General features: G+C 36.2%; 3 protein-coding genes across 5 annotated transcripts in view; all 3 read left to right on the forward strand.

Moving 5' to 3' along the window:
* Positions 1 to 24,508, forward strand: part of LOC5563966 (glucose dehydrogenase [FAD, quinone]) — a 53,728-nt gene that overhangs the window by 27,371 nt on the left and 1,849 nt on the right. Inside the window, exon 3 of one of the 3 annotated variants that reach the window (XM_021854951.1) lies at positions 22,735 to 24,406. The exons of the other annotated variants lie outside the window; for them this stretch is intronic. Within the exon in view, the coding sequence (XP_021710643.1) occupies positions 22,735 to 24,333 (1,599 nt within the window). The 3' untranslated portion in view covers positions 24,334 to 24,406. Of the gene's footprint in view, positions 1 to 22,734; positions 24,407 to 24,508 lie in introns of those variants that run through there. 3 annotated transcript variants of the gene reach the window in all.
* Positions 346 to 2,774, forward strand: LOC110679626 (glucose dehydrogenase [FAD, quinone]-like). Its single transcript, XM_021854963.1, has one exon. The coding sequence runs from the start codon at positions 700 to 702 to the stop codon at positions 2,290 to 2,292; it is 1,593 nt and encodes a 530-aa protein (XP_021710655.1). The 5' UTR covers positions 346 to 699; the 3' UTR covers positions 2,293 to 2,774.
* On the forward strand, positions 15,087 to 19,208 carry LOC110679627 (glucose dehydrogenase [FAD, quinone]-like). The gene has a single exon (XM_021854964.1). It carries the CDS (start codon positions 15,500 to 15,502, stop codon positions 17,045 to 17,047), a length of 1,548 nt encoding a protein of 515 aa, XP_021710656.1. The 5' UTR covers positions 15,087 to 15,499; the 3' UTR covers positions 17,048 to 19,208.

Consider the following 24,508-nt stretch of genomic DNA (forward strand, 5'->3'; position numbering starts at 1 on the left):
AATGTTACATCAGACACATGAGTTCAACTGTTCACCACGTATGTGGCACCGCAAAAATGGGACCATGGAGCGATCCAGGTGCGGTCGTAGACTCCCAGCTGAAAGTGTATGGAGTGGATCGTTTGCGCGTTGTCGATGCCAGTATAATGCCAACCGTAACAAGTGGAAATATTAACGCTCCTGTTATAATGATTGCAGAAAAAGCATCTGATATGATAAAGGAAGCTTATCAGTGGAAGGTTTGATGAGATGATTCTGATTTCTCAGAATCACCATAGTAGTACCAATACAAACTTTGAAAAGTTAGTACCGTTTCATTGTTTGTGATAATAAACTTAACTTTTTGTCAGAAACTCCTAATCCGATCGGAAATTGAAAGAACTGTTTTTTTTTCAGATCCACCCTAATATAAAGTCTTTAATTTTGTCTTACACATTTCCGTTCTCTTCTTTTACACATTTCAGATTTATTTATATATTTATTTATTTCCTTCGAATTATCTTGGTTATCAGCCAATAAAGCTTTATCAAGTTAATAGAAAAAATACGTAACACTGAAACTCATTTTCGAAAACATATGCACACTCATTTGGAATCCATAATATAAAGAAACATAAAAGGATCATTTTTTTGATGAAGGTGAACGCCATTCAGAGCACTGGTCAGGTAATGGAAGCAACTGCATTGATATCCAAAACTAATGAGCAAGAACTCATTGCAGATTATCGGACTGCAGCCCAGTATGCTACGAACTAAAGTTGATTGGCAGTATGATACGGAGCGAGCCAATGGCTCGAGCCTTGGTACGATCAATGGAACTTACTGGCCGAGGGGGAAAATGTTAGGTGGATCCAGTGCAATCAACGGAGCGATGTACATTCGAGGCAATCAGGATGATTACAATGAATGGGAACGCTTGGGAAATGTTGGCTGGGCCTGGAATGATGTTTTGAAATATTTCATCAAATCGGAGTATAACCTTAATCCAGAGGTTGTGGGCAGCTATGGAGGGAATTACCATGGTATTGGGGGATATTTAAGTGTAGAGCGATATGGTAGGAACAATGCGTACAGTGAAATACTCAGGCAAGCAACTATAGAAGCAGGCTATAAGCAACTGCTGGATTTGAACGGAGAGGAGCATATTGGTTATGGCAGAGTTCAACTCACGGCGGAGGGAGCTACTCGTGCTAGCACCGCCAAGGCTTTTCTGAACACAATTCAGAATCGGAAAAACTTACACATAATCAAGAACGCATTTGTTGTGTCACTACATTACGAATCAGGGAATGCTGTTCGTGGCGTTAACATGATCGTCGATAATCAATACTCTTTAAGAGCTGTTGCATCGAAGGAAGTCATCCTGTCAGCAGGTGCGATCAACACTCCTCAGCTACTGATGTTGTCTGGCATTGGAAGGCGCGAGTATTTAGAACCATTCAATATACCGATTCGATCAGAATTGGATGTCGGAGGAAATCTCCAAGACCATGTGTTTATACCGATATTTTTTGGCATTGGAAAACCAATTTCCAACATCACAAAAATAAACCAAGAAGTATTGTTGGATTTGTTTGACTTCACTCTTCGTGACAGAGGTACTTTCATCTATCTCAACAGAATAGACGATATCATGGGATTTGCTAATACGGAGAACAGTGGTGCAAAGTTCCCAAATATACAGTTTATTAACAAGTTAATTCCCAAAAACGATACAAATGCTTTAGGATATTACACAAGCATGGGATACAAACGAAATATTTTGGACTCAATCAGATCTCACATTCAAAGGCAGGACGTAGCTATAGTGTGGGTCGTTGGCATTGATCCCAAATCTCGTGGGCGGCTTCGTATAAAGTCAGGAAATCCTTACGACCATCCAATAATTGAAACAGGATATTTCAACGATCCAAATGATCTGGACGTGCTGCGTGAAGGCATCCGGATGCAACAAAACCTATTCAACATGCCAGCTTTCCGGAACTACGAAACGAGCGAACTGAGAATAGACATTCCCGAGTGTGAAATATGGGAATACAATTCGAACGATTTCTGGGAATGTTACATCAGACATATGAGCACAACAATCTATCATGCATGTGGCAGCGCTAAAATGGGACCGTGGAGTGATCCAGGAGCGGTGGTAGATTCACAATTGAAGGTTTTTGGAGTAGAGCGCTTGCGAGTGGTAGATGCCAGCATAATGCCGACTATAACCAGCGGAAACACCAATGCTCCAACGATTATGATTGCAGAGAAGGGCGCCGATATGATAAAGAATGCACACGCTTGAAAATTTTAGTATCGTGAATAAGTGTTGTCAAGAGTTATTAAACTTTCACGTAAGAAATGATTTTCTGAAGCTGTTATACAAAGAGAAGAAATGCTAAAAAGTCTGCATCATCGCAGTAATTTGTTTGAAAAGTTATGACGGTGGGGAGTTGCAGACCAACTTAATAATAAGTCAAGAATGAAAACGTGTAATACGACTGCCGTCAAACGATAGTTTTTTATTTTTATTTTATTTTCTTTTTATTTTATTGTAAACATATTTTACATAGTCACGGGTTCTTAGCGTTAAGGTCAAAATAGGATTTTAAAAGACTTGAAAACGTTTTTCCTTCCAGTTGTGCCCAGTAAATAAAAAAAATTAAAAATAATGTTAAAACCAGTTCAGTGCATTGATATACCTAAACAACAGGCTGTCCATTAGGGCGGTTCAAAGTTTAAAAGTGTTTGAACATCTAATACCATCCTTATCATAAGAATAGTGTTCTGTGGAATTTCCAGCTCTTTCGGTGGTGATGGAAATTACTGTGGAAAAAAATTGAAAAATATTCCAGGCATGTAAGTAGTGTAATGTAACTTCAAGCTTATCATCCCATAGTGAAAACTCACTCTTCAAACCTTAATGAAGGATGTTGCTGAAGAAACAACTCTTTTTTAAACTAATTTTGTTTGAGATTTTTGTAGATGTTTGTAGGCATGAAATCCTATATGAAGCTAAATAATACTAAATAAATTCATGGATTTCTCTTCTTCTATCCATCGGATTTCATTGCACTCTTCAACAACTTTCTCAATTATAGTTTAAATAATGAGTTTTCACTATGAGATGAAAAGTTTGTAATTACATTCCAGTGCTAACGTGTTTGGAACATTTTTCAAAATTTATTCATAGTAATTTCCGTAAAAACCTACATCTTCCTACCAACCTACATACTATTTTTATGGTAAAGATAGTAAGAAAGACATGGGAGATTGGATTTTTAAACTTTTTTGAATTTTGGACCACCCTACTGTCTATACAAACAATAATTTTGAATCAGTTGTTCAGAATGACGCTGGCATTGCGCTTAGGAGTTTTTAAAGAGTTTATTGGGCCAAAAGTCATTTACAAAATTTTCATATTTTAAGTTAATGTTCTGCGTGTGACGCATAAATAGTCGTGGAATGATCCTTTTGCCCAGTTTTATCTTATTCAAGTTTATGTTAACGCTGCATCATCTCAAAATCGGGGGTGGGAAAAAATCGAATTTAAGCTGATCCTTTTTCTAGGTCGTAAATGATTGTTTTCATTTTCTAACAATAATTTTAGAATCCAACTTACAAAACATAATGCAGAATATGCAGACACATAACAAAAAAAAAATACATTTACTAAGGTACGACGGAGTAAAAGGATACAGACAATTAAATAGAAAACATCATCTTGGTGTTAGCTCAAGTGAATAATGAAAATTGAACTTTTTTTCCTTGGATTGCAAAAGAGACGCTATTTAACTTCAAATTGTAAATTGTTTTAATTTTTGTGATTATTTTGCATTGAGTGCGCGAGACTTCAAATAGTTCATTTGCTGCTCCACTAAGGATTTATTTTTGACCTCTATAGCTTTTGAAAGCCCCCCCCGCCCAGCCGAAGCGAATCGGAAGTACAAACAATAGGTTACGGCTCTACAATTTGGTTTTCGTTATCTTGATAACAATTTACTTAACCCTTAAAAAGCGTGGATGACTTTTTTTGCATTATCTTTCTCATAACTTTTGACACAATTTATCAATTCTCAAATTTTCAAACGGTTTTGTGAAGAGGATTAGCTTTATCTCCAAATGCATCCACAAAGATATGGGGGGCCAATTCAGATACACGGGCGGAAATGTAGTGCACACCACCTGCTCCACCAATTTCAATAGATTTTAAACGTTATTATGTGAAAGTATATAAATATAGTATGTATTGTATGTATCAAGTCTCGCGAGTTCATGTGGATAATTTTTGAACCTCTATTATCACTTGGCCATTTGACATTTTCAGATACAGGAGGTAGGAAGTCTTAGTATGCGATCCCGAAGAACCATCCCAAATCAAATGTTGATTTCCATACTGTATCATATAAAATCATCTTTACTCGACAAAAGATAATTTTTGGAAGCCTTTTTGGTTATTTTGAATAAGAGTAATCATTTTAACCGTCCAGTCGTCACGCGGTTTGCCACGGTCAGAACCACCGCGATGCTGTTGTAAACGAAAAGCGAGTTTTTTTCAGCGGTGTTGTGAGTCTGTGAGTTTGTTCTAGAAAATTCTAAAAAAATACCAAGTTGTTTTGTCACATTGGTAATTATAACCGTATAACAGTCACATTGAGATTATAAATGAGTCTCGTAATGTAATAGCAATGAAATTTCTATCAGAATTATTTTCTAACTATTCACCTAGTATGCGACATGAGTTGTACAAAATATCAGCCTCATATAAGCACTTTTGAGTTCCTGGTAATTTTTAGAAATTTTAGTTTCCTCCCATACTGCCATAAAATGCACATTTGATATTCCATTTTCTCAATTCCTACTTTTGTCGAATGTTACAAATATGCAGTTATGGGCAGTTTAGGTTTTGTTCAGTAGCCTCGGTTGTTGGTCCCGGAATTGGCACATAAAAGAAGACTTGAAGAAAATTAATTATGAGAAACACAAGATCCAACTGTTTCGGAAGCTAAATTTTGTGTACAGTGGGATTCCGTTTTTGGTAACAAAGTCGTAATTTTTAGTTGCCTAACTCGGAACCTAAAGACTGGAACGCGCAAAAATTGGTCAACTTCTAATTGATGTATTTCTATTGAAAATGCACTTAAAAAATAACCTGAAATGCTGCATTTGAAAGTTGAGTGTAGGGGATTTTTTTTAATTTCCGTACAAAGTGGGCCGAAGGGTCTCAGATTTTCATAAAACTTTTTCCACAGGCAGGGTTCATCAATATATGAATAAAAAAAATTAAGAAAAATTCAGGGTCGCTTATTTTCCCGGAAACTCAGTTGGAATTTTGTTGTTTTCCTCTGACACTACTTTCTTTGAAAAATCATAACTCAAGAACGAAGCATCGTAGAAACAGAGTTTTTTTTATGAAAAGGAAAGCAAATTTTCTCAGGAATAAAAAAAATATTAACTGGAAAAAGTTTTCCACAAAATTTTCCACCGTTGAGAAAATTCGTTAAGAAAAGCCGGAAAAACTATGCTCCGACTCGTGGAAAATTTTCAAAAAATATTTTTAAGAAGATAATTTCATAAGCTTTATTCGCTGAAATTTTTGAAATGGTATTTATTTTTCGTTTTTAAGTTATGGGCAATTTTGTAAAAAATGTGCAAATGTGCTATTTTGAGCCCTTTCTTTGAAAAATCATAACTCAAGAAAGAAGCATCGTAGAAACAAAGTTTTTTTTTATGAAAATGAAAGCAAATTTTCTCAGGAATAAAAAAAAAAATATTAATATTGTAATTTTATGGCTTTCTCATCCTATTAAATTAAAACGGCTTGTTTGGCTAAGCCCTACGTTTCGGGCTCAGCCAAACAAGCCGTTTTAATTTATTAGACTGGGAAAGCCATAAAATTACAATTGTCCTCCCAGTCGCAACACCATCACTAACTGGAAACAGTTTTCCACAAAATTTTCCACCGTTGAGAAAGTTCGTAAAGAAAAACGGAAAAACGAAAAAAAATACTATTTCAAAAATATTAGCGATTAAAGCTTATGAAATTACCTTCTCAACAATATATTTTTTGAAGTTTTCCACTAATTGGAACATAGTTTTTCCGGCTTTTCTTTACGAATTTTCTCAACGGTGGAAAATTTTGTGGAAAACTGTTTCCAGTTAATATTTTTTTTATTCCTGAGAAAATTTGCTTTCATTTTCATAAAAAAACTTTGTTTCTACGATGCTTCTTTCTTGAGTTATGATTTTTCGAAGAAAATGCTCAAAATGGCACATTTGCACATTTTTTACAAAATTGACCATAACTCAAAAACGAAAAAAAATTCCATTTCAAAAATTTCAGCAATTAAAGCTTATGAAATTACCATCTCAAAAATATTTTTTTGAAAATTTTCCACGAGTTGGAGCATAGTTTTTCCGGCTTTTCTTTACGAATTTTCTCAACGGTGGAAAATTTTGTGGAAAACTTTTTCCAGTTAATATTTTTTTTTATTCCTGAGAAAAAAGTGACATTTTCATCACTACGGGAACCATCAATCAAAAGATCTACGTCTAGGAGTGCCTCGAAATGCGGCAGCTACCATTCCTGAAGCAACTTAATAGACTTGTGATGTTCTGGCCCGAATTGACGAGTTGCCACTATGAGAAAAGGCAATCGAATGGTAAGATGTGAAAAACGTGGTTTTGATACCCAAGACCGCAATCCTCCATGCAGTCCAGAACTCTGCCGTATCGAAAAATATTGGAACTTAGTCAGATGGAAATTCAAAAAAAGTAATAAATCCATGGAAATCGAGCAGCTGTTTAAATCAAACTTGCGTTTGGCGGCGAATAAAGTCGATGAGACCATTGTGCAGAATTTTATGGAAGGAGTTATCCTGAAGTCATGACCGCTCGTATTTGGCAAACCAAAACAACTTTTAAATATATGAATTGAACAACCAAAAGAAAAAAAAGTTTTGGTACTATGACTTTCGACTACAAGATACGATTTTTTTGCCGTTCCAGTCTTTTTTTTAAATATAATTTTTCATTTATTGATTTTAAAAATTATGGAACCATATGACATCGAGGTTTGAAAGTTGGTAGATCAGGATAATTTGCTTTACCTAGAAGCTCATAAGAGCCGCTGCGAAATATAACTAGAAAGAACGGCCTTTGATTAAAAGAAGGAAAAACACGGATGAATGTGTTAGCCTTTTGTCACAGTAATTAATGATCAAATTTTATTTCGGCCTAACCACCCTTTCGGCCTAATGGCCTTCGGCCTAACGACTTTCGGTCTAACGGAATTCGGCCTAACGACCTGCATCCCAATAGAAACATTTTAGAAGCACTTGACCATTTGATATTTTCAGATATAGAAGGGCCGGAATTATACGACCACGGAAAACCAACGCAAATCAAATTTTGTTTACAGTATGGAAATCAAAAAATATAAAATCATATTTACTTAACAAAAGATGATCATCAGAAGCATTTCTGGTCATTTTGAATGCGAGTGACCATCCAAAATCAAGTTTCAGAACTGTTTCAGCAAATTGGAACATTCTGAACGTATTGAACTCATTTTAAGTTTTATTCAATAGCTTCGGCATTTAGTTTTGGATTTATAATTTGCAATTTCTCATCGTAATAGGCTGTTTTTCATCACGCCAATCTTTCATGAAACGACCTATTTTCCTGCACTGAAGTATGCAGTGCGGGAATAGTCATTACGCAACTGAAACCAGTGCTGTAATGATTCATTACGCAACGCGTTCTCATTACGCAACTGTTTTGAGTTGCGTAATGAATCATTCCGCAACATTTTTTCTGAAATTGTTAAATAATGGTGAATGCATTCCGGTATCATTTCTGATACCCTCAAGTTTACTTCTACGAAATTGCAAAAAATGTTGTACGTTACTCGTTGCAGAACTCGATTTTTACAACACTCGTCGTAATTATCCTACTCGGCAAGCCTCGTAGGTTAAATTTACGACTCGTGCTGTAAAATCATCATTCTGCAACTTGTTCCGTAAACTACTATTTAAATTTGGGATGATCAATGCTTTATTTTGAAATTCCTTCTATTCTGTGAAGGTCCATGTGGGAATCCTTAAACGATGTCAATAATCATATTGAAAGGATTACAATGGAAATTCTTAAGGAAGCTGATGATAATCCTAAATTAATTCTGATAATGCATGGTTTCTGATAAGTTCCCTGAATGGTTTCTGATGAAATCCCTTAATGGTTTCTGATAATATTCCTGGCAGGTTTCTGATGAAAAACAGATTCTGGTGACAATACGAAAAGTTTCTGACAAAAATCCTGGATCGATCGTAATGAGAATCATGGAAATATTCTAATGAGAATCCAGGAAGAAACTCTTTGAGGATCCTAAGAATTGCAGTGAAAATTCTGATTTCAGATAAGATCTTTGCAATGTTTACGATGAGAATCCTAGAAAGGATTATGTTGAGAATATTTAAAGTATTCCGATAATTCTGATCCTAATAAGTATCTTAGAAGGATTCTGTTGAGAATTCTAGATGAACTCTGTTAAGAATCCTAGAAGCATTCTGTGGAGAATTCTGGAAGGATACTCAAGTAAATCTTAATAGAAGAATCGTGAGAGGATCCAGATGAGAACTTTGTACTAGAAATATTTCTGATGAAAATCTTACGAGGAATTTGACAAGCACCCCTAGAGGATTCTGCTGAGAATCTTGGAAGGATTCTGATTAGATTCCTGAAAAGATTCTGATGAGAATCCTCGAATCCTAAGACGATTATGATGAGAATTCGAAGAGGATTCTTTTATGGTGAGCACTCTGAGAGGATTCTGATCAGAATCCTGAGATAATTCTGAAGAGAATCCTTAGAGAATTTTAATGTGAATCGTGCGAGAAAACTGATGTAAATCCAGCAAAGAATCTTATGTGAATCCTGAGATGATGCTGATGAGAATCCTGCAAGAATTCTGATGAGAAATATGTGAAGTATTGGGTGTAGGTTGTTAGGCTGCATGCCGTTAGGTCGAAAGGGTCGTTTGGCCGAAATAACATTTGATCATTTACTACATTTTCAAATGGCTGTTGAACTGTTGAATGTGTAAACAGTGTTTTATTCCTTCTTTTAATCAAAGGCTGTTCTTTCTAGTTATATTTCACAGTGGTTATTGTGGGCTTCTAGGCAATCTTCAAAGAGCATCATTGCTGCACACTCAATGCTTCGCATAAGATTCGCGCATTTAACAGTTAATTCACTTTTAAAAATAATGAAAATTACTGTGGACGTAATTTACAGTATGACTGAATGACACATGATGTAAATGATAAAACGACACAAAAATGTGTACTTGAAGATGTATTGAACAAAAAAATGTATTTTACACGTTAAATGACACGAAAACGATGTCACTATGATCGGCATTTCCCGAATCAGACGCTATGGTATCTGAAATGTGACATAAATTTATGGCATACGGCTCGCTTCTTTTATGTGCATCCAAAAGACGTAAAATCACATGATTTTATCGGAGTGTGTTGCTCATATGCCTACTTGATCAAAAATAATGCATCATTGATTCAAATCATTTCAAAGCAAAATGAATACTCTAGACCTCGGTTTCCCAGTCTCGATAAGCATAGAACGCAGTGTAAAATAACGATTTTCAGATAGGGGATTTTTTTTCGTAATGGGAATATTTTTGACTTCCCTGAGAATAGATGATTATCGTGTCTGCAATATGCGAATGCGAAAAACGGTAATTTTGGCAAAATAGCTCTCGTTCAATTACTGTGTATTTAAGTACCGTAATTTCGGGTGAAATTGATCATTTTTCACTGTTTTCTTGGTATGCTTTCTAAACTGTTATTAATATCATACAACTAAATGCAGGAAAACAAGTACGACGGTGAACCTCATTGGCTCATGTACCGAAATTTTTCAACAAATGCGATGTTTGTGCCAAAAATCTGATCTAAAATTAAAAATCGGGGAATCCCATTTCGGGGTGAAATTGATCACTTGTCAATGTTATTATTGTAAGTTTCGAAATCAATTTTACATACTTAATTTGGGCCTCCTGAATCCAAATCTGCTTGCGAAATTCTTAACAAGACAATATTTATGGAAATAATCAATAATAAAATTTCAAGAATACCGCGAAAAACGCCTAAATGTAGGCAATTTCCAAAGGATTTCCCTACTTTGTTGCAGAATATTGAATTTTTAAACAAAACGAGCAAATTGGTAAGAGTTTTGATAGTAAAATATGTTTTGGAGATATATTGTTAGCATCCTCACAAACTTTCAGGTTTACACCATGTCCAAATCCTTGTTTAGAACTAGAAGTTTATAGATGATGATCAATTTCACACTAAACTTGATTCTAGAATTTTACATTATTTTCATAGAAATAAACATTCTGTGGCACAAATAACTTCACTATACACAATTAGACATTATTTAAGACGGGGGTGACCCATTTCGCATAAAGACGTTTCGCATAAGGACGTTTCGCATACGGACGTTTGGCATAATGGACGTTTCGCATAAAGCAGTTTCATATAAGAACAGGTAGCATTTTAAAGAAGGCATATAATTCTCTTTATGCCAAACGTCCATTATGCGAAACGTCCACCCATAAAATTATGCGAAACGTCCTTATGCGAAACGTCTTTATGCGAAACGTCCCTCCCCCATTTAAGACAAACAACGTTCATTTACTATAAGTTGCAATGAGCTTGGTGCACTATTAGTAAGAAATAAAATCGCGTGACACGGTGATCAATTTCACCCTACTGATCAATTACACCCGAATTTACGGTACTCTTATATAGAGCAATTAGCAAATAAACAGACTCTTTCCCAGTGAGGACGTAATGCCAAGAATAAAAGACGAAGGCGAAGAAATTGATAGACTTGTCATGGGGGCAAACTAATAATTTCTTTAAGTAATATAATTTGTTTACAGATTAGCTCTATTATTATTAGTTTTACTTAAAATGTACGTCAAATATATTTCCGCTAGTAGAGCTCATTTACGTCGCCAGTATTCGGCAAGTAATGCAAGGTGAATATATCATGATATCGTTCAAGACAACGCCGAGGCATTTACATGCTTATAAACGGCGTTGGTCAGATTTGACCATCGGTTGAAATGGACTTTAATAAGGAAATTTTCGACAAGTTTGTTCAATTTAGAGTAAGAATAGAAGGGCGTAATATCAGAACAACGTTTTCGTTATTTTTCGTTTGGTAGACCTTTCCCAGACTTTCCAAACACATTTTTATTGCCACAAAACAAAAGATAAAACACTGTCAAGTATTGAATTACGGTGTGTCAAAGATCAGGGCCTGTTCTGCACGATACAAGTGTGTTAGAACTCCGATAACATGCAAATTTGAAACATCCATTCCGCCAGCAGCGTTACAGAGGTGGTGCTGATTCTGGCTGTAATAAAAAGATTGCATTAACGCATTTTTAAGACATTGGGGCAACTTCAACAAATACTCAACAACAGCATGAGTGCGTACAGTAACAAAACAAGACGACTTGTATTCAGAATAGAAGAATTACGTTTTTAAAAGAATCAATATGTACACACAAGATTGTTTACCATTCAGAGAAGAAATTTCACTTGTTAACTACTGACGCGCTATTAGTGAAGTCGCAATGAAAAGAAAACAGTGTTGGTTGCTAGGCCTACCAACAATGTTATCCTCATGCAGCGTAGTCTGCCTGGTTGAAGGAGTCGCAAATGATTTACATAAATGATGCAGTATTTTCACTGAAATGATAGGCGAAAATCAAAGCCATGTTGGAGTGGAAAATAAGAATCGTGCAAACTTTTTCTCCTTGTTTTATGAATTAAAGTAACGCAAAGCAAAGGACATTTTGAAGACTGCTTCTAGATAATGCAAATTACCCTGATCTAACAACTAACAATCCATTCGACCTAAAAATTCAACCGGCGGTTTCTAGGTGATGCAAATTATCCTAACCTGTACTTGTTGATTACCTATTCGACCTTACGGTTCATTAAAATTATTGGCCATTTACGGCTTAGTGACGCTTTCGGCCCAACGACCCTTTCGGCCTAATGGCCTTCGGCCTAACGGCATTCAGCCTAACGGCATTCGACCTAACGGCATTCGGCCTAACGGCATTCGGTCTAACGGGATAGAATCGTTTTCCGGGGTCGTATAATTCAGGCCCTTCTATATCTGAACATATCAAATGGTCAAGTGTTTCTAAAATGTTTCTAATCTAACAAGGGAAGGTCACGATGGTGTTACACGGGGTTTTCAACCGGACCATTTTTGTTAGATTCTACATGCCGAAATAAGAAAAACCCCAAAGCCTTTCGGGTGATGGACCAGTGGTGTAGCCAGGAGGGGCTCTGAAAGGGGCAATTTTGTACGTATATTATATTATTAAGCTAATTGGAAATTTGACAAAAATATTTTTTTAGTATCTATTGTGATGGCAGAGAACAGAATTGACATTAATGTATGTTTGAAATGTATTTTCCATGCCATAGGCGCAATCGGGATGGGTTTAGTATTTGTATACTATTCTAATAAAACCATATTTGTTTTGGTGTCCATAGTCCATGTTAGTTACGCCAATGGCATGGAAAATACATTTTAAACATACATTAATGTCAATTCTGTTCTCTGCCATCACAATAGATACTAAAAAAATATTTTTGTCAAATTGCCAATTAGCTTAATAATATAATATACGTACAAAATTGCCCCTTCCAGAGCCCCTCCTGGCTACACCACTGGTCCATCACACGAAAGGCTTTGGGGTTTTTCATATTTTGACATGTAGAATCTAACAAAAATAGTCCGGTTGAAAACCCCGTGTAACACCATCGTGACCTTCCCTTGTAAGCTATATTTATATACTTTCACCTAAACACATTTGAAATATATTGAAATTTTATCAAGAATCACTGGTGGAATAGCTGGTGTACACTAAATTTCCGACCGTGTATTTGAATTGACCACCGGTTTGCAAATGTTTGTAGATGCACTTGGAGGTGCAACTAATCTCCTACACAAAACTGTTCAAATTTTGAGAATTCTGTGCTATTACTTCAATAGGGCCTAACTGGCATGAGCACTATCGCAAAGAGAGCAACGATGAAGAGAAGTCGATGAATGCAGATAAGCCCTCATGAAACAAACAACACAGAATTGATCAATTGAGTCAAAAGATATGAGCAAAAAAGTGCAATAAAGTTGTCCACTTCTTTTAGGATTAAGCTGGCTTGACGTATTTTAAGTACGATGATTTTAAATACACTTCAATACGAAAACGTACAATCTCTTATTACGAAATCATGATCGAGGAACAAATCATATAGGGTAAAAGCACCGGTTTTGGCCAGCCTAAAAGAAAATGTCAATACAAATTAAATGGGAAGCCGTATTTATACTATAAATATGTCAAATGCAAGCTTTCAATCCATATTATGTGTGTAAAATATCAAAACTGAGCTAAAACCATTTTTTCGCTTTGAAAATCCCGTTGGTCAATATAGGCCAACGGAACCAGTTTCGGCCATAGATTTAACTTCGGTTCCAAAATTGACCAATCGCATTGATTTCTCATGATAGTGGCCAAATTAGGAGTGCCCTGGCTAAATTAGGTGTATGGGAGTTAAAATAATAAGGGGAATTAATTGTTTTTCTAATGTTTTGAATCAATTTGGACGAGTAAATGAATGTAGCTCTATCATGTGAATGTGATCTACTGAACACAAAAGGTTTCATGCTTATTGGCTATGTAAAACGGTGGATAATCCACTGTAGCTACAACTGGCGTATGGCCAAAACCGATGCTTCTACCCTAATGATATTCACATAGCATATTTTGAAAGCTCAAAATAACTTCCTCTTACGGTACCGTTGGTGCGTTTTTAGCGCGTGAGTCACTCATAATGCATCAAAATATTAAATGTTTAAAACGTGTTTCGCTACTAAGTGCCTATTAGGGATGAAAAAAGCCTCGAAAAACTTTTGGCCAGCTTACATTGTCTAAACACCTCTTAGTGTATCAGGTTCATTTTGAAAAAGTACGGTGTCTTTGGTTGCAACATAGAATTATTCCTGAGTTCAGTGTTATCTAACTAATTAATATGCAGCAAAATCATTACGATGGTCTACCCTAATGTAGGGTCAAACTTTTTTTTATCATAGGTCTAGGTCATATTTTTTAACTTTTATGTGTTTATGTGTTTATGTCATAAAATATATACAATGTTTCTTAATACTTTCGACTTTTTGTCACTTAATCAACTTATCCTTATATTCAGCTACCCTAATATTGATCAACATATTCTTAAGAGCAGATCTGAATTTTTCCATTATTTAAGCACCCTAATGATTGGGCATCCTAACGTTAAGTCACCCTAATGACAAGTTATACTAATATTAGACCACACTTATGTTTCTTTTGTCTTATCTTATAACTCTAACCCTTATATTATCCTGTAACCCTAAGCCACGGTGTTAAATATAATCAACATGGATTACGTTTATGTCTGGTCACCCTAGTACTGGACCTCTCTTAATTTATGATATGATTGATGATGAATAACGTTTATATTGAACCATATTATTAATGCATTATTTTTACGTTAGATCACCTCAATGTTTTATGTTACTTAAATGGCGTTTTTATAACTTTTCAGAAACTGCTATACCGTTTTGATTGATATTACGTACACTTATGGTATAACTGATGTATAATTCACCAAAAAAAAAACATGTAAAATAAATCATACTGTATGATTTTTTCACACTATCGAGCCATCAAAACACTATACTTTCGAATGGCGGGTGTAGATTTTGATTTCGCAACATAACCAATTCAAACTTAATAGAAATGTGTGGAATTTTCATTATTCTTGTTCCGGACGCTTCCTTACTTTCACCTCATATTCCGGATATGTTGATTTGAATTCCGAACCGCTCAAAAAATCATAATTAGAAAAGTCAAATCACTAAGGAGACGTCTAAGGCAGCTGATCATATTCAATTTGCATTGATATCTATGGTAAATGCATAATAAAACGAGCTTCAAATATGAAAACTTTTGTACGGCAGAAATTAAAATATTTCATGTGTAATGTTTCCTATTCAAAGTAGAGTGTCCGTAATATGAATCAAAACAGTATTTTCCTAATAATCCCTCATTTTTGCATATCCATTCATCAGGTAATTTCATTTTAATTATTTTTACTAAAGTCAGTAGAAATATTAAAAACCTACCGATGATTATGGATGTGATACCTTGAAATCTAAAGCCGGTCAATAACTCCCCACCTAGAAATAGGGGGTTCTATAGATAAGGAACACGGCAATATTTTAGCACACGGAAAGCACAATCAAAAAAATTCACAAAAGAATCATGCTACACAAAGTGGGATGCACAATTGTTGAAAATTTAAACTCATTAATGACCAATCAATGGCTCGTTGTAGGTCGTAGTACTGCAGAACACTATGATCCGAACGGAAGTAGACTGGCAGTACGATACGGTGCAGGCGAACGACTCCAGCCTGAGTACAGTTAACGGAACATACTGGCCGAGAGGAAAAATGTTGGGCGGATCCAGTTCCATCAATGGGATGATGTACATTCGCGGTAATCGAGACGATTACGACGAGTGGGAACGTTTGGGAAACACAGGATGGGGGTGGAATGATGTTTTGACGTACTTTATAAAATCTGAAAACAACGGGAGTCCTAAAGTTTTGGAGAGCTTTGGAGGAAAATACCATCGCAGGGGAGGATATCTTGATGTAGACTTCTACAGCGACACTAATGTGTTCAGAGAAATACTCAGACAGGCGACAAGAGAAGCTGGTTTTAAGCAACTGGTGGATTTCAATGCAGTGGAACATATAGGTTATGGTCGAGCTCAGCGAACAGTACGCGGCGCAACACGTTGTAGCACTGCCAAAGCCTTTCTGAACCCTATTCAGAACAGGCAAAACTTGCACATTATCAAAAATGCGCTTGTTGTATCTCTGTTTTTCGATTCTGCAAATGTAGTGCGAGGCGTCAATATGATCATCGACAATCTGTATTCTTTAACAGCGATTGCATCGAAAGAAGTTATCCTGTCAGCGGGTGCTGTAAATACTCCACAGCTATTGATGTTATCCGGAGTGGGTAGGCGTGTGGATTTACAACCATTCGGTATTCCGGTTCGTGTGGAATTAGATGTTGGTGGAAATCTGCAAGATCATGTTTTTGTGCCAATATTTTTCGGACTGGGAGTGCCGATTACCGATATTACAGAAATGAGACGCGAAAAGCTGATTAATTTGTTTGATTTCACTCTTCGCAATAGAAGCGCATACATGTTTGATAGATTGAGTGATTTCATGGGATTCGTGAACACAAGGGACAATAAAGCCCAGTTTCCCAACATACAATTCATGAACTTGTTGATCCCAAAACAAGACTTCGATGCGATGGAATTTTTCTCCAAAATGGGATTCAACAGTAACGTACTGCGTTCAATAAGAAATCATATCCAATCGCAAGACATGATAGTGCCTTGGACCATAAACATTGATCCGAAATCTCGCGGGCGTCTTCGAATCAATTCAGCTAACCCTTTGGATCATCCATCGATTACAACCGGCTACTTTAGCAATCCAGAAGATTTGATTGCAATTCGTGACGGTATTAGCATACAGCAAAAACTATTAAGCACCGAGGTGTTTCAAAAACTTCAGGCTAGCCTGTTGAGAATCGATATTCCTGAGTGTGACGCATTTGAGCTCTATCCGGACGATTACTGGGAATGTTACATACGGCACATGAGTACGACCTTGTATCACCCTGTGGGAACGGCTAAAATGGGACCATGGAACGATCCGACGGCGGTTGTAGATTCGGATTTGAACGTGTATGGGGTCGAAGGATTGCGAATCGTGGATGCGAGCATAATGCCTACCGTGCCCAGCGGAAACACAAATGCTCCGACCATAATGGTTGCGGAGAAAGCTTCGGATATAATAAAGAAGAAGTATTTATGAAGCTTTATAAACTGTGATATGTATACATCGACTTTTTCTTACGATCACTATGAGGGGGTCGTAAAACGAATTGGTCGTAAACATTGTTCAAATTTGTTATGAATAAATACTTCAGACATACCTTTAAAAGGTTGATCATTTCAGGGCTCTCGAAGAGTGCTCACACGAATAACACCAAACACTTGTTTAAGGTTATTTTTCACAATTCTAGGAGAAAAATTATTCTAGTCGTCGCCTGGAATATGTTTTGGAACTTTTTGAGGACGCCCAAATTTTTATCTGTGATTACTCTAGACATTCAAAAACGAGACGCGACAAATAATATTTATCGTCAAAAAAGCATAAACATTACCTTTCTGTCAACCGGTTTCGGGCGCGATTGATCCCATCTACGTGACAATGTTCAACCTCCTAGAATTTATCCTAAGATTCCTTTAGAATTTATCCTCAAATTATCAAGATTTTTATCAAAAATGCCTCTGGCGCTCCACTAGGTGTTCTAAGAATGTATCCGGAAGTATCTCCTGGTATTTCGAAAATACTGATCACGATAGGCGGCATTTGAGTTGAAGAGCTTCAGCTAGTTCAGATCCTACTTTTTTGGAAGAAAGTTGCAGTGGCGTAGCTAGAGTTTTTTGGGCCCAGTGCGGAGTCATATTTGGGGGCCTTTTAAATAGGGGTATGTGTCACTAAGCTAACGTTCAATTGACATGTGACTAGTCAATTAAATGAAATCATAATATCCTTTCAATCAATATTAAGATTTGCGATTGGAAATAATAAAACTTGTGTTCATCTAATTGTAAAAGTCTTTTTCAACGTCAATTGATGAAGAATAATATGACGATACGACCACTTCAGGGCTGGTAGCGGCTAAGTGTCTTAGATTATGCAATTTAGAGAGCTCATGCCAGAAAAACGTGACTGAACAGGAACCACGTTTTAGTCAGAATTTCTCAGAGAATTCATCAATATATTTCTCGAACAAGGTTGATAAATATTCCTGTGGGAATTCCTCGTGACGTTATGCTAAATATTAGTACATGTATTTAATTTTTTTCTGGAATTTCATCAGAATGTAATTTAGGTATCTGTTTAAACTTTCGTTCAGCTATTATTTCGAACATTTTTTCAGGAGCTCATAAGGCGATTTATAAATTTCCTAAGTAATATTTCCAGATTTTTGTTCAAAATTCCTTTAAGAATTCATCCAAAAATTCTTCCAAGGAAACCTACAACAATTGATGTTTCTCTGATCTCATCCAGCGATTCTCCCATAGATTTCAGAAATTAATCATATTCTCTGCAGAGAATCTCCCTGGAATTTTTTAGAACCTTATTTGTTTAATATTCAAAATAGAAATTTGCCCAAAGCTACCTTGCATTACTTCTCCCAAGTTTTTTTTTTTTTTGAAGTCTTCAATAGGTTCTTCAATTTTTATTTTCAGGGAATTCATCTAAAATTTCTCTTAATACGGCCAAACCTCTTTTTACGCTTTCTTTTTTTACGCTCCCTCTTTTTGTGCCGCCTCCATTTACGCTCCAAATTCCAACTTACACTCCTGTCTGATAACGACGCACGAGAACCATTGTAGTAATGCATATATTTCTGGAACAGGACCGATGAGGAGATACCGGAAATCGATGTCTGGCATCATTTTGGAATCCAGGATGACGACTTCCGGTTTGTGAAAACCATTTTAAACCCATGCAATATGGGTATTTTTGGAACGGGACCAATGAGTAGATGCCGGAAATTGATGTCTGATGCTATTTTGGAATCAAAGATGGCGACTTCCGGTTTGCGAAAATCATTTTAAACCCATGCAATATGGGTATTTTTGGAACGGGACCGATGAGTAGATGCCGGAAATCGATGTTTGACATCATTTTGGAATCCAGGATGGCGACTTCTGGTTTGTGAAAATCACTTTAAACCCATGCAATATGAGTATTTTTGGAACGGGGCCGATGAGTAGATGCTGGAAATCGATGTCCGACATCATTTTGGAACCCAGGATGGCGAATTCTGACGTTTTAATCGATATTCCCCGTTCCAAAACCAAACCGGCAGTCACCATCTCGGATTTCAGAATGGCGTCAGACATCGATTTCCTGCATATACTCTTCTGTTCCGTTCCAAAAATATCCATATTGCATGGGTGTAAGTGATTTTCACAAACCGGAAGTCGCCATCTTGGATTCCAAAATAGCATCAGACATCGATTTCCGTCATCTACTCATCGGTCCCGTTCCAAAAATACACATATTTCGTGGGCTTCAAGTAATTTTCACAAACCGGAAGTCGCCATATTGAATTCCAAAATGGCGTCATACTACACACTTAAATAATTTACGGATTTCTGTGAAATCCCAACAACTGAACAGTTCGGTGAAAAAAAAAAAATTACGGAATACGGTAAATTTTTACAGTATTCGGTAAAAAATCACCGTAATCCGTTAAATTCCGACGAAATACGGTGTTTTATTTTACCGAACTGTTCAGCTGTTGAGATTACGGTGAAATTCACCGATTTCCGGTAAAATGAGCATAGTGTGTATGGTTTACGTTATCCCTATTGATACCCTTGAGAAGTACCACAGAAAAACCCTAAATCTTCGCAAAACTTCTCGAGAAAAAATGAAAAGCTTTATTACTCTTCTAATTCTTTTTACGCTCCAAATTTCAACTTACGCTCTCTCCTTTAACGCTCCGATTCTTTTTGCGCTCCCCCAGTTAGGGGCGTAAAAGGAGGTTTGGCTGTATATCCTTAAGAATGTACAGATATGTATATACTTGGGATTTTTTCTGAAATAATTAGGCAAATTCCTAAAAAAAAATCTGAGAGATATTTGTAATCTAAATCTTAAGTTATCACTGATCATGGTGAATAAATTCCTACAAGATCTTAGGCAAATAAATTGCCTTACAAGCTGGCAAATTTGCATGCAAGTTGGCTGAAATAGTCAATTTTTGCATTTTCAACAACCGATATCTCAAAAACTAGACCTGGCATGATATTTCTGTAAACGGCAATGGATTCAGCAACCCTTAATTAAGTAAATAGAGGTATTTTGATTCTGGAGACAAAAACGTGTTCCGCAGTGTTATAAATGGAATTCGTCTAGAGTTATTCTAGAAGGAGTGGTTCTAAAAACGACCGAAAGCATTACTGAAAAAACGACATAAGAACATTTCGAGGAATTCTTGTATGATTCCGCTGAAAATCTCCTACATGAATGTTTTCAACCCTTAAAAAAACCTTTGTAAATCTTCCTGGTAGTAGTTCCGTAGAAAAAAAATTATCCAATTATTATTCTGAGAAAGTAATACTGAAGAGAACGGTAGAAGAATTTTTGAAAAAAATCTTCCTAGAAAATACTGTTAAATTTCTGAACGAATTTGTGGAGAAAACGAATTTCTTGGAGAATATTCTAAAAATACATCTTAGCATGTCTTGAGAAACCTGATTTCCCGTAAGGAATTCCTCAAACATGTGAAATAGTAGTGACAGCCTCTGGAGTTTCAACAATACATCAAGATTCATCCTAAAGCGCAAAACAAAAAAATTGCTTCAGGTACTGTTTTGTGTAAACAAGATAATATATAGACCTTTGTTAACATTATCGAAAAATGCTTAGATATTTTACAAGAACGTACCTATAAAGTAGTGAGTTCTTACATTCGTTTGAAAAGGCATGGGGACTGAGTTCAGAATAAGGCTTATTGTTAAGTGTTAACAAACCAGTTTCTGGCTTTCTCAGACTAAAGTAATGAAAGACCCCACTTATATTCGATGATTACAGAATAATGTATATTGGCCATTCCTTTTGTTCGAACCATATTCAGTGAATATTCAGAAGTTACCATAAATTCGGGTGCAATCGATCACCGTGTCACACGATTCTATTTCTTTTCTGTAAAGTAATATCAATGTTACCTATATTAAATGAACTTTTATTGATTCAGTTATTGTCGAATTGTGTGTTTTGAAGTGTTTTGTGTTAAAGAATGTTCATTTCTATGAAAATGATGTAAAATTTCAAAATCGGTATTCGATGTGGTGTTGACAAACATCCTTAAACTAAGATTTAAACATGGTGTCAACCTGAAAGTTTATAAGGATGCTTGAAATGTATCTCCAAAACTGATTTTATCAGCAAAATACCCATGCAATTGCTAATTTGGTTGAATTAATCAAAATGCTGATCAATATTTGGAAACTGCCTAAATTTAGGCGTTTTCTGCGGTATTCTTGAAATTTAATTAGGCTGATACAAATATTAATTTTCTTTTATGTCCCCCCCCCCCTTCAAAAATCCGAAAATTTTGGAAGAGAGAAAAAAAAATCATAATTTTTTTTTAACAACGATTAGGTTTTTTCGAGTTTTAAAGTATAAAACAGGTTAAATAATGATCCAGAGGACGAATGAAAAAGGTTCAACTTCTATCTTTAAAAATAAAAATTAAAAAAAACACTTTATTTTCATTTTTATCTTTTTGCTCCTTATTTATTTTCAGGTACGAGGGGGACCTTCCAAGTCGTCTCGGACATAAAAAAAAATTAATATTTGTATCAGCCTTATTATGAAATATTGTATCGTTGAGAATTTAGCAAGTATATTTGAATTCAGAGAGCCAATTATTGCGTTGACAAAAAATCATTTTCACCCCGAAATGGGGTCCCCGAATTTTTATTTTGGAGTTAATTTTTACCACTATGAGCCAATGAGGTTTACCGTCCTCCTTGTTTGCCTGCATTCAATTGTTTTACATTGTCAACAGTATAAAACACAGATCATGAAAACGGTAAAAAATGATTAATTTCACCCGAATTTACGGTACCTTCTAAAAGGTTTCAACCTTCTAAAAGGTTTCATCCCCAATCGCGGATTACCACCGCTGACGAAATTTCACTTTCACCAACGAGGTATTAACCCTGTCAAAGATCGAAGGGGAATAACCATGTATAGGAGAGATTTTCATTATTCCTCTAAACCGAATGAATTCCGGTTGTAAAAAACGATGTAAGAAGAGATTGAAGTGTATTCGATTCCATAATACATATGTAGCTAGTGAGGTGTTTTAAATAATCTGTAGACTAATGGTATAAGCTCTTATCTTTGTTTTATTATGATCAATCGGATTGTTTTCCTTTTGTTGTGTGACATTGACATCATTGTATATGATTCACCGCAAATAATGTACAGATGGTTTCAAATCTCTTCAATAAAGATATTTTCCCAAAAAAATTACAACATTCTTATATTTAGGAATACAGATTAACATCATCGGAGAAACTATATAACACATCTACAATCACATTTACATACTGTTGTTGATTAGTAAACACTTGACTACCGCTACCTTACTTTATCTTTAGATTAACAAATTGTAATCATATCTAGAAAAAAATCAATAAACGAACTCAATAGTATTATACAGCTGAATATTTTTAAGTATTGAATCAATGTAGTTAGTGAAAAGCATAACAATGAAATGTATTCGTCCTCTCCGTAGAAGCTAGCTATTTGTACCAATAAACTTTGTGCTGTCCTGATTGTCCTGTAGCTCGAATAAACTCATCTTTCTTGGTCGTTTGGGATGCTATCTGTTAGTATTCTTCCGCTCAGGCAGAAGAAAAGAGAATTCAGATTTCTACTTGTAAATCGTGTTTGCTTTCTAGATTCCGAACATGTTTTTCACGTTGCAACGGACGGATTACGATTGGTCCTATTTCACCGAACCTTCGAAGCAGTACTGCGCCAGTATGCCCCAGGGAAGCTTTTGGCCCCGCGGCAAGTTACTTGGCGGAAGTGGAGCCATCAACGCCATGCTGTACGTGCGTGGAAATCGCAGAGATTACGATCGCTGGGAACAATACGGCAATCCTGGATGGGGCTTCGACGATGTTTTGCCCTATTTCAAGAAATCTGAAAATAACAAGAATCCCAATGTTGCCGATTTGAACGGGGGGAAATATCATGGCAAGGATGGATACTTGAGCGTTGAATATTTCCCAACCAATAGCCCACTTATAGACGACGTGTTCGAAGGTGCCAAAGAGCTGGGATACAAATATCTAGAGGACATCAACGGCGAAGAACATGTCGGCTTCGGACGCGCTCAAGGAACGATTGTCAATGGAACACGTTGCAGTCCTGCGAAGGCATTTTTGAACCCTGTCAAGGATAGACCAAATTTGCATATTATGAAGCACACACGAGTCATCAACATAGAACAAGATAAAAAAGGGGTATATCGATGGGTGAACTTTTTGATAGACGAAGAACATTTGCGGGCAGCAAAAGCTGGAAAGGAACTTATTATTTCCGCTGGGGCAATCAATACTCCGCAAATTTTGATGTTGTCTGGAATTGGGCCCAAACCATTGTTAGAGTCCGTGGGAATTGAAGTGGTTGCAGATTTACCGGTTGGCAACAACTTACAAGACCACGTTGTTATTCCTCTGTATTTCCAAATTAACAAATCTACAGCGAAAGCTCTTACTTTACAAGATCTCGCGAACAGTTACCATCAATATATTCTGTACAAAGAGGGATTCTTGGCATCTCATGATGTGACTTCGGCAATGGGATTTATAAATACAGTAAATTTCACCGATGAGTATCCAGATGCTCAGCTACACTTTTTCATGTTCAACAAAGGCGCCAACAATTCTTTGTTGTTCTCCAGCAAGATCGGATTTGACGAACATGTTTCTAATTCTTTAAATGAACTCACTATCGAGTCTGATGTGATGTCAATTTTCGTTACATTGTTGAATCCGAAATCAAGAGGAACAGTCAAAATCAAATCCATGGATTGTAACCCATACACCCCACCGGAAATAATTCCCAACTACTTTGAAGATAAGGAAGATATCGACACTGTAGTGAGAGCAATAAGAATTGCTCAACGTTTGGCCAACACGAAGGCTTTGAAACGTAATGAGGCAGAAATTAGTAAGATAGACGTTCCTGGATGTAAAGACCTGAAATTCGATTCCGATGAATATTGGGAGTGTTATAGCCGTCACGTTACTATGACCCTCTATCACCCGGTAGGAACTGCAAAAATGGGCCCTGAAGATGACCTTTCGTCAGTGGTAGATTCTAGGTTGAAAGTAAAGAAAGTTAAGGGTGTTCGCGTTGTAGATGGCAGTATTCTTCCTTCCATTGTGTCTGGAAATACAAATGCGCCTATTATGATGATTGCCGAGAAAGCGTCCGATATGATAAAAGAAGACTGGCAAGAACAGCGTAATACTCATACAGAGCTATAAATGTACTATTTTGATTTTTAAAATGTTTTTGTTATTCTCATTATAAAATATATCAGCTATAAAATAATCTAAACTATGTTTCATTTCGTACGATCCATCAAATACATCATCAATTCAGCTTAGTAATCAGCAGCATGCCGGTAACATATGCTTTTTATTTCGCATTTTGACCAAA

The sequence above is a fragment of the Aedes aegypti genome, chromosome 3 (genome assembly GCF_002204515.2).
Source record: "Aedes aegypti strain LVP_AGWG chromosome 3, AaegL5.0 Primary Assembly, whole genome shotgun sequence".
NCBI lineage: Eukaryota > Metazoa > Arthropoda > Insecta > Diptera > Culicidae > Aedes > Aedes aegypti.

What these genes read in the sequence shown, in the direction of transcription:
- LOC110679627 (XM_021854964.1), top strand. Translation starts at nt 15,500, where the DNA reads ATGATCCGAACGGAAGTAGACTGGCAGTACGATACGGTGCAGGCGAAC.
- LOC110679626 (XM_021854963.1), top strand. Translation starts at nt 700, where the DNA reads ATGAGCAAGAACTCATTGCAGATTATCGGACTGCAGCCCAGTATGCTA.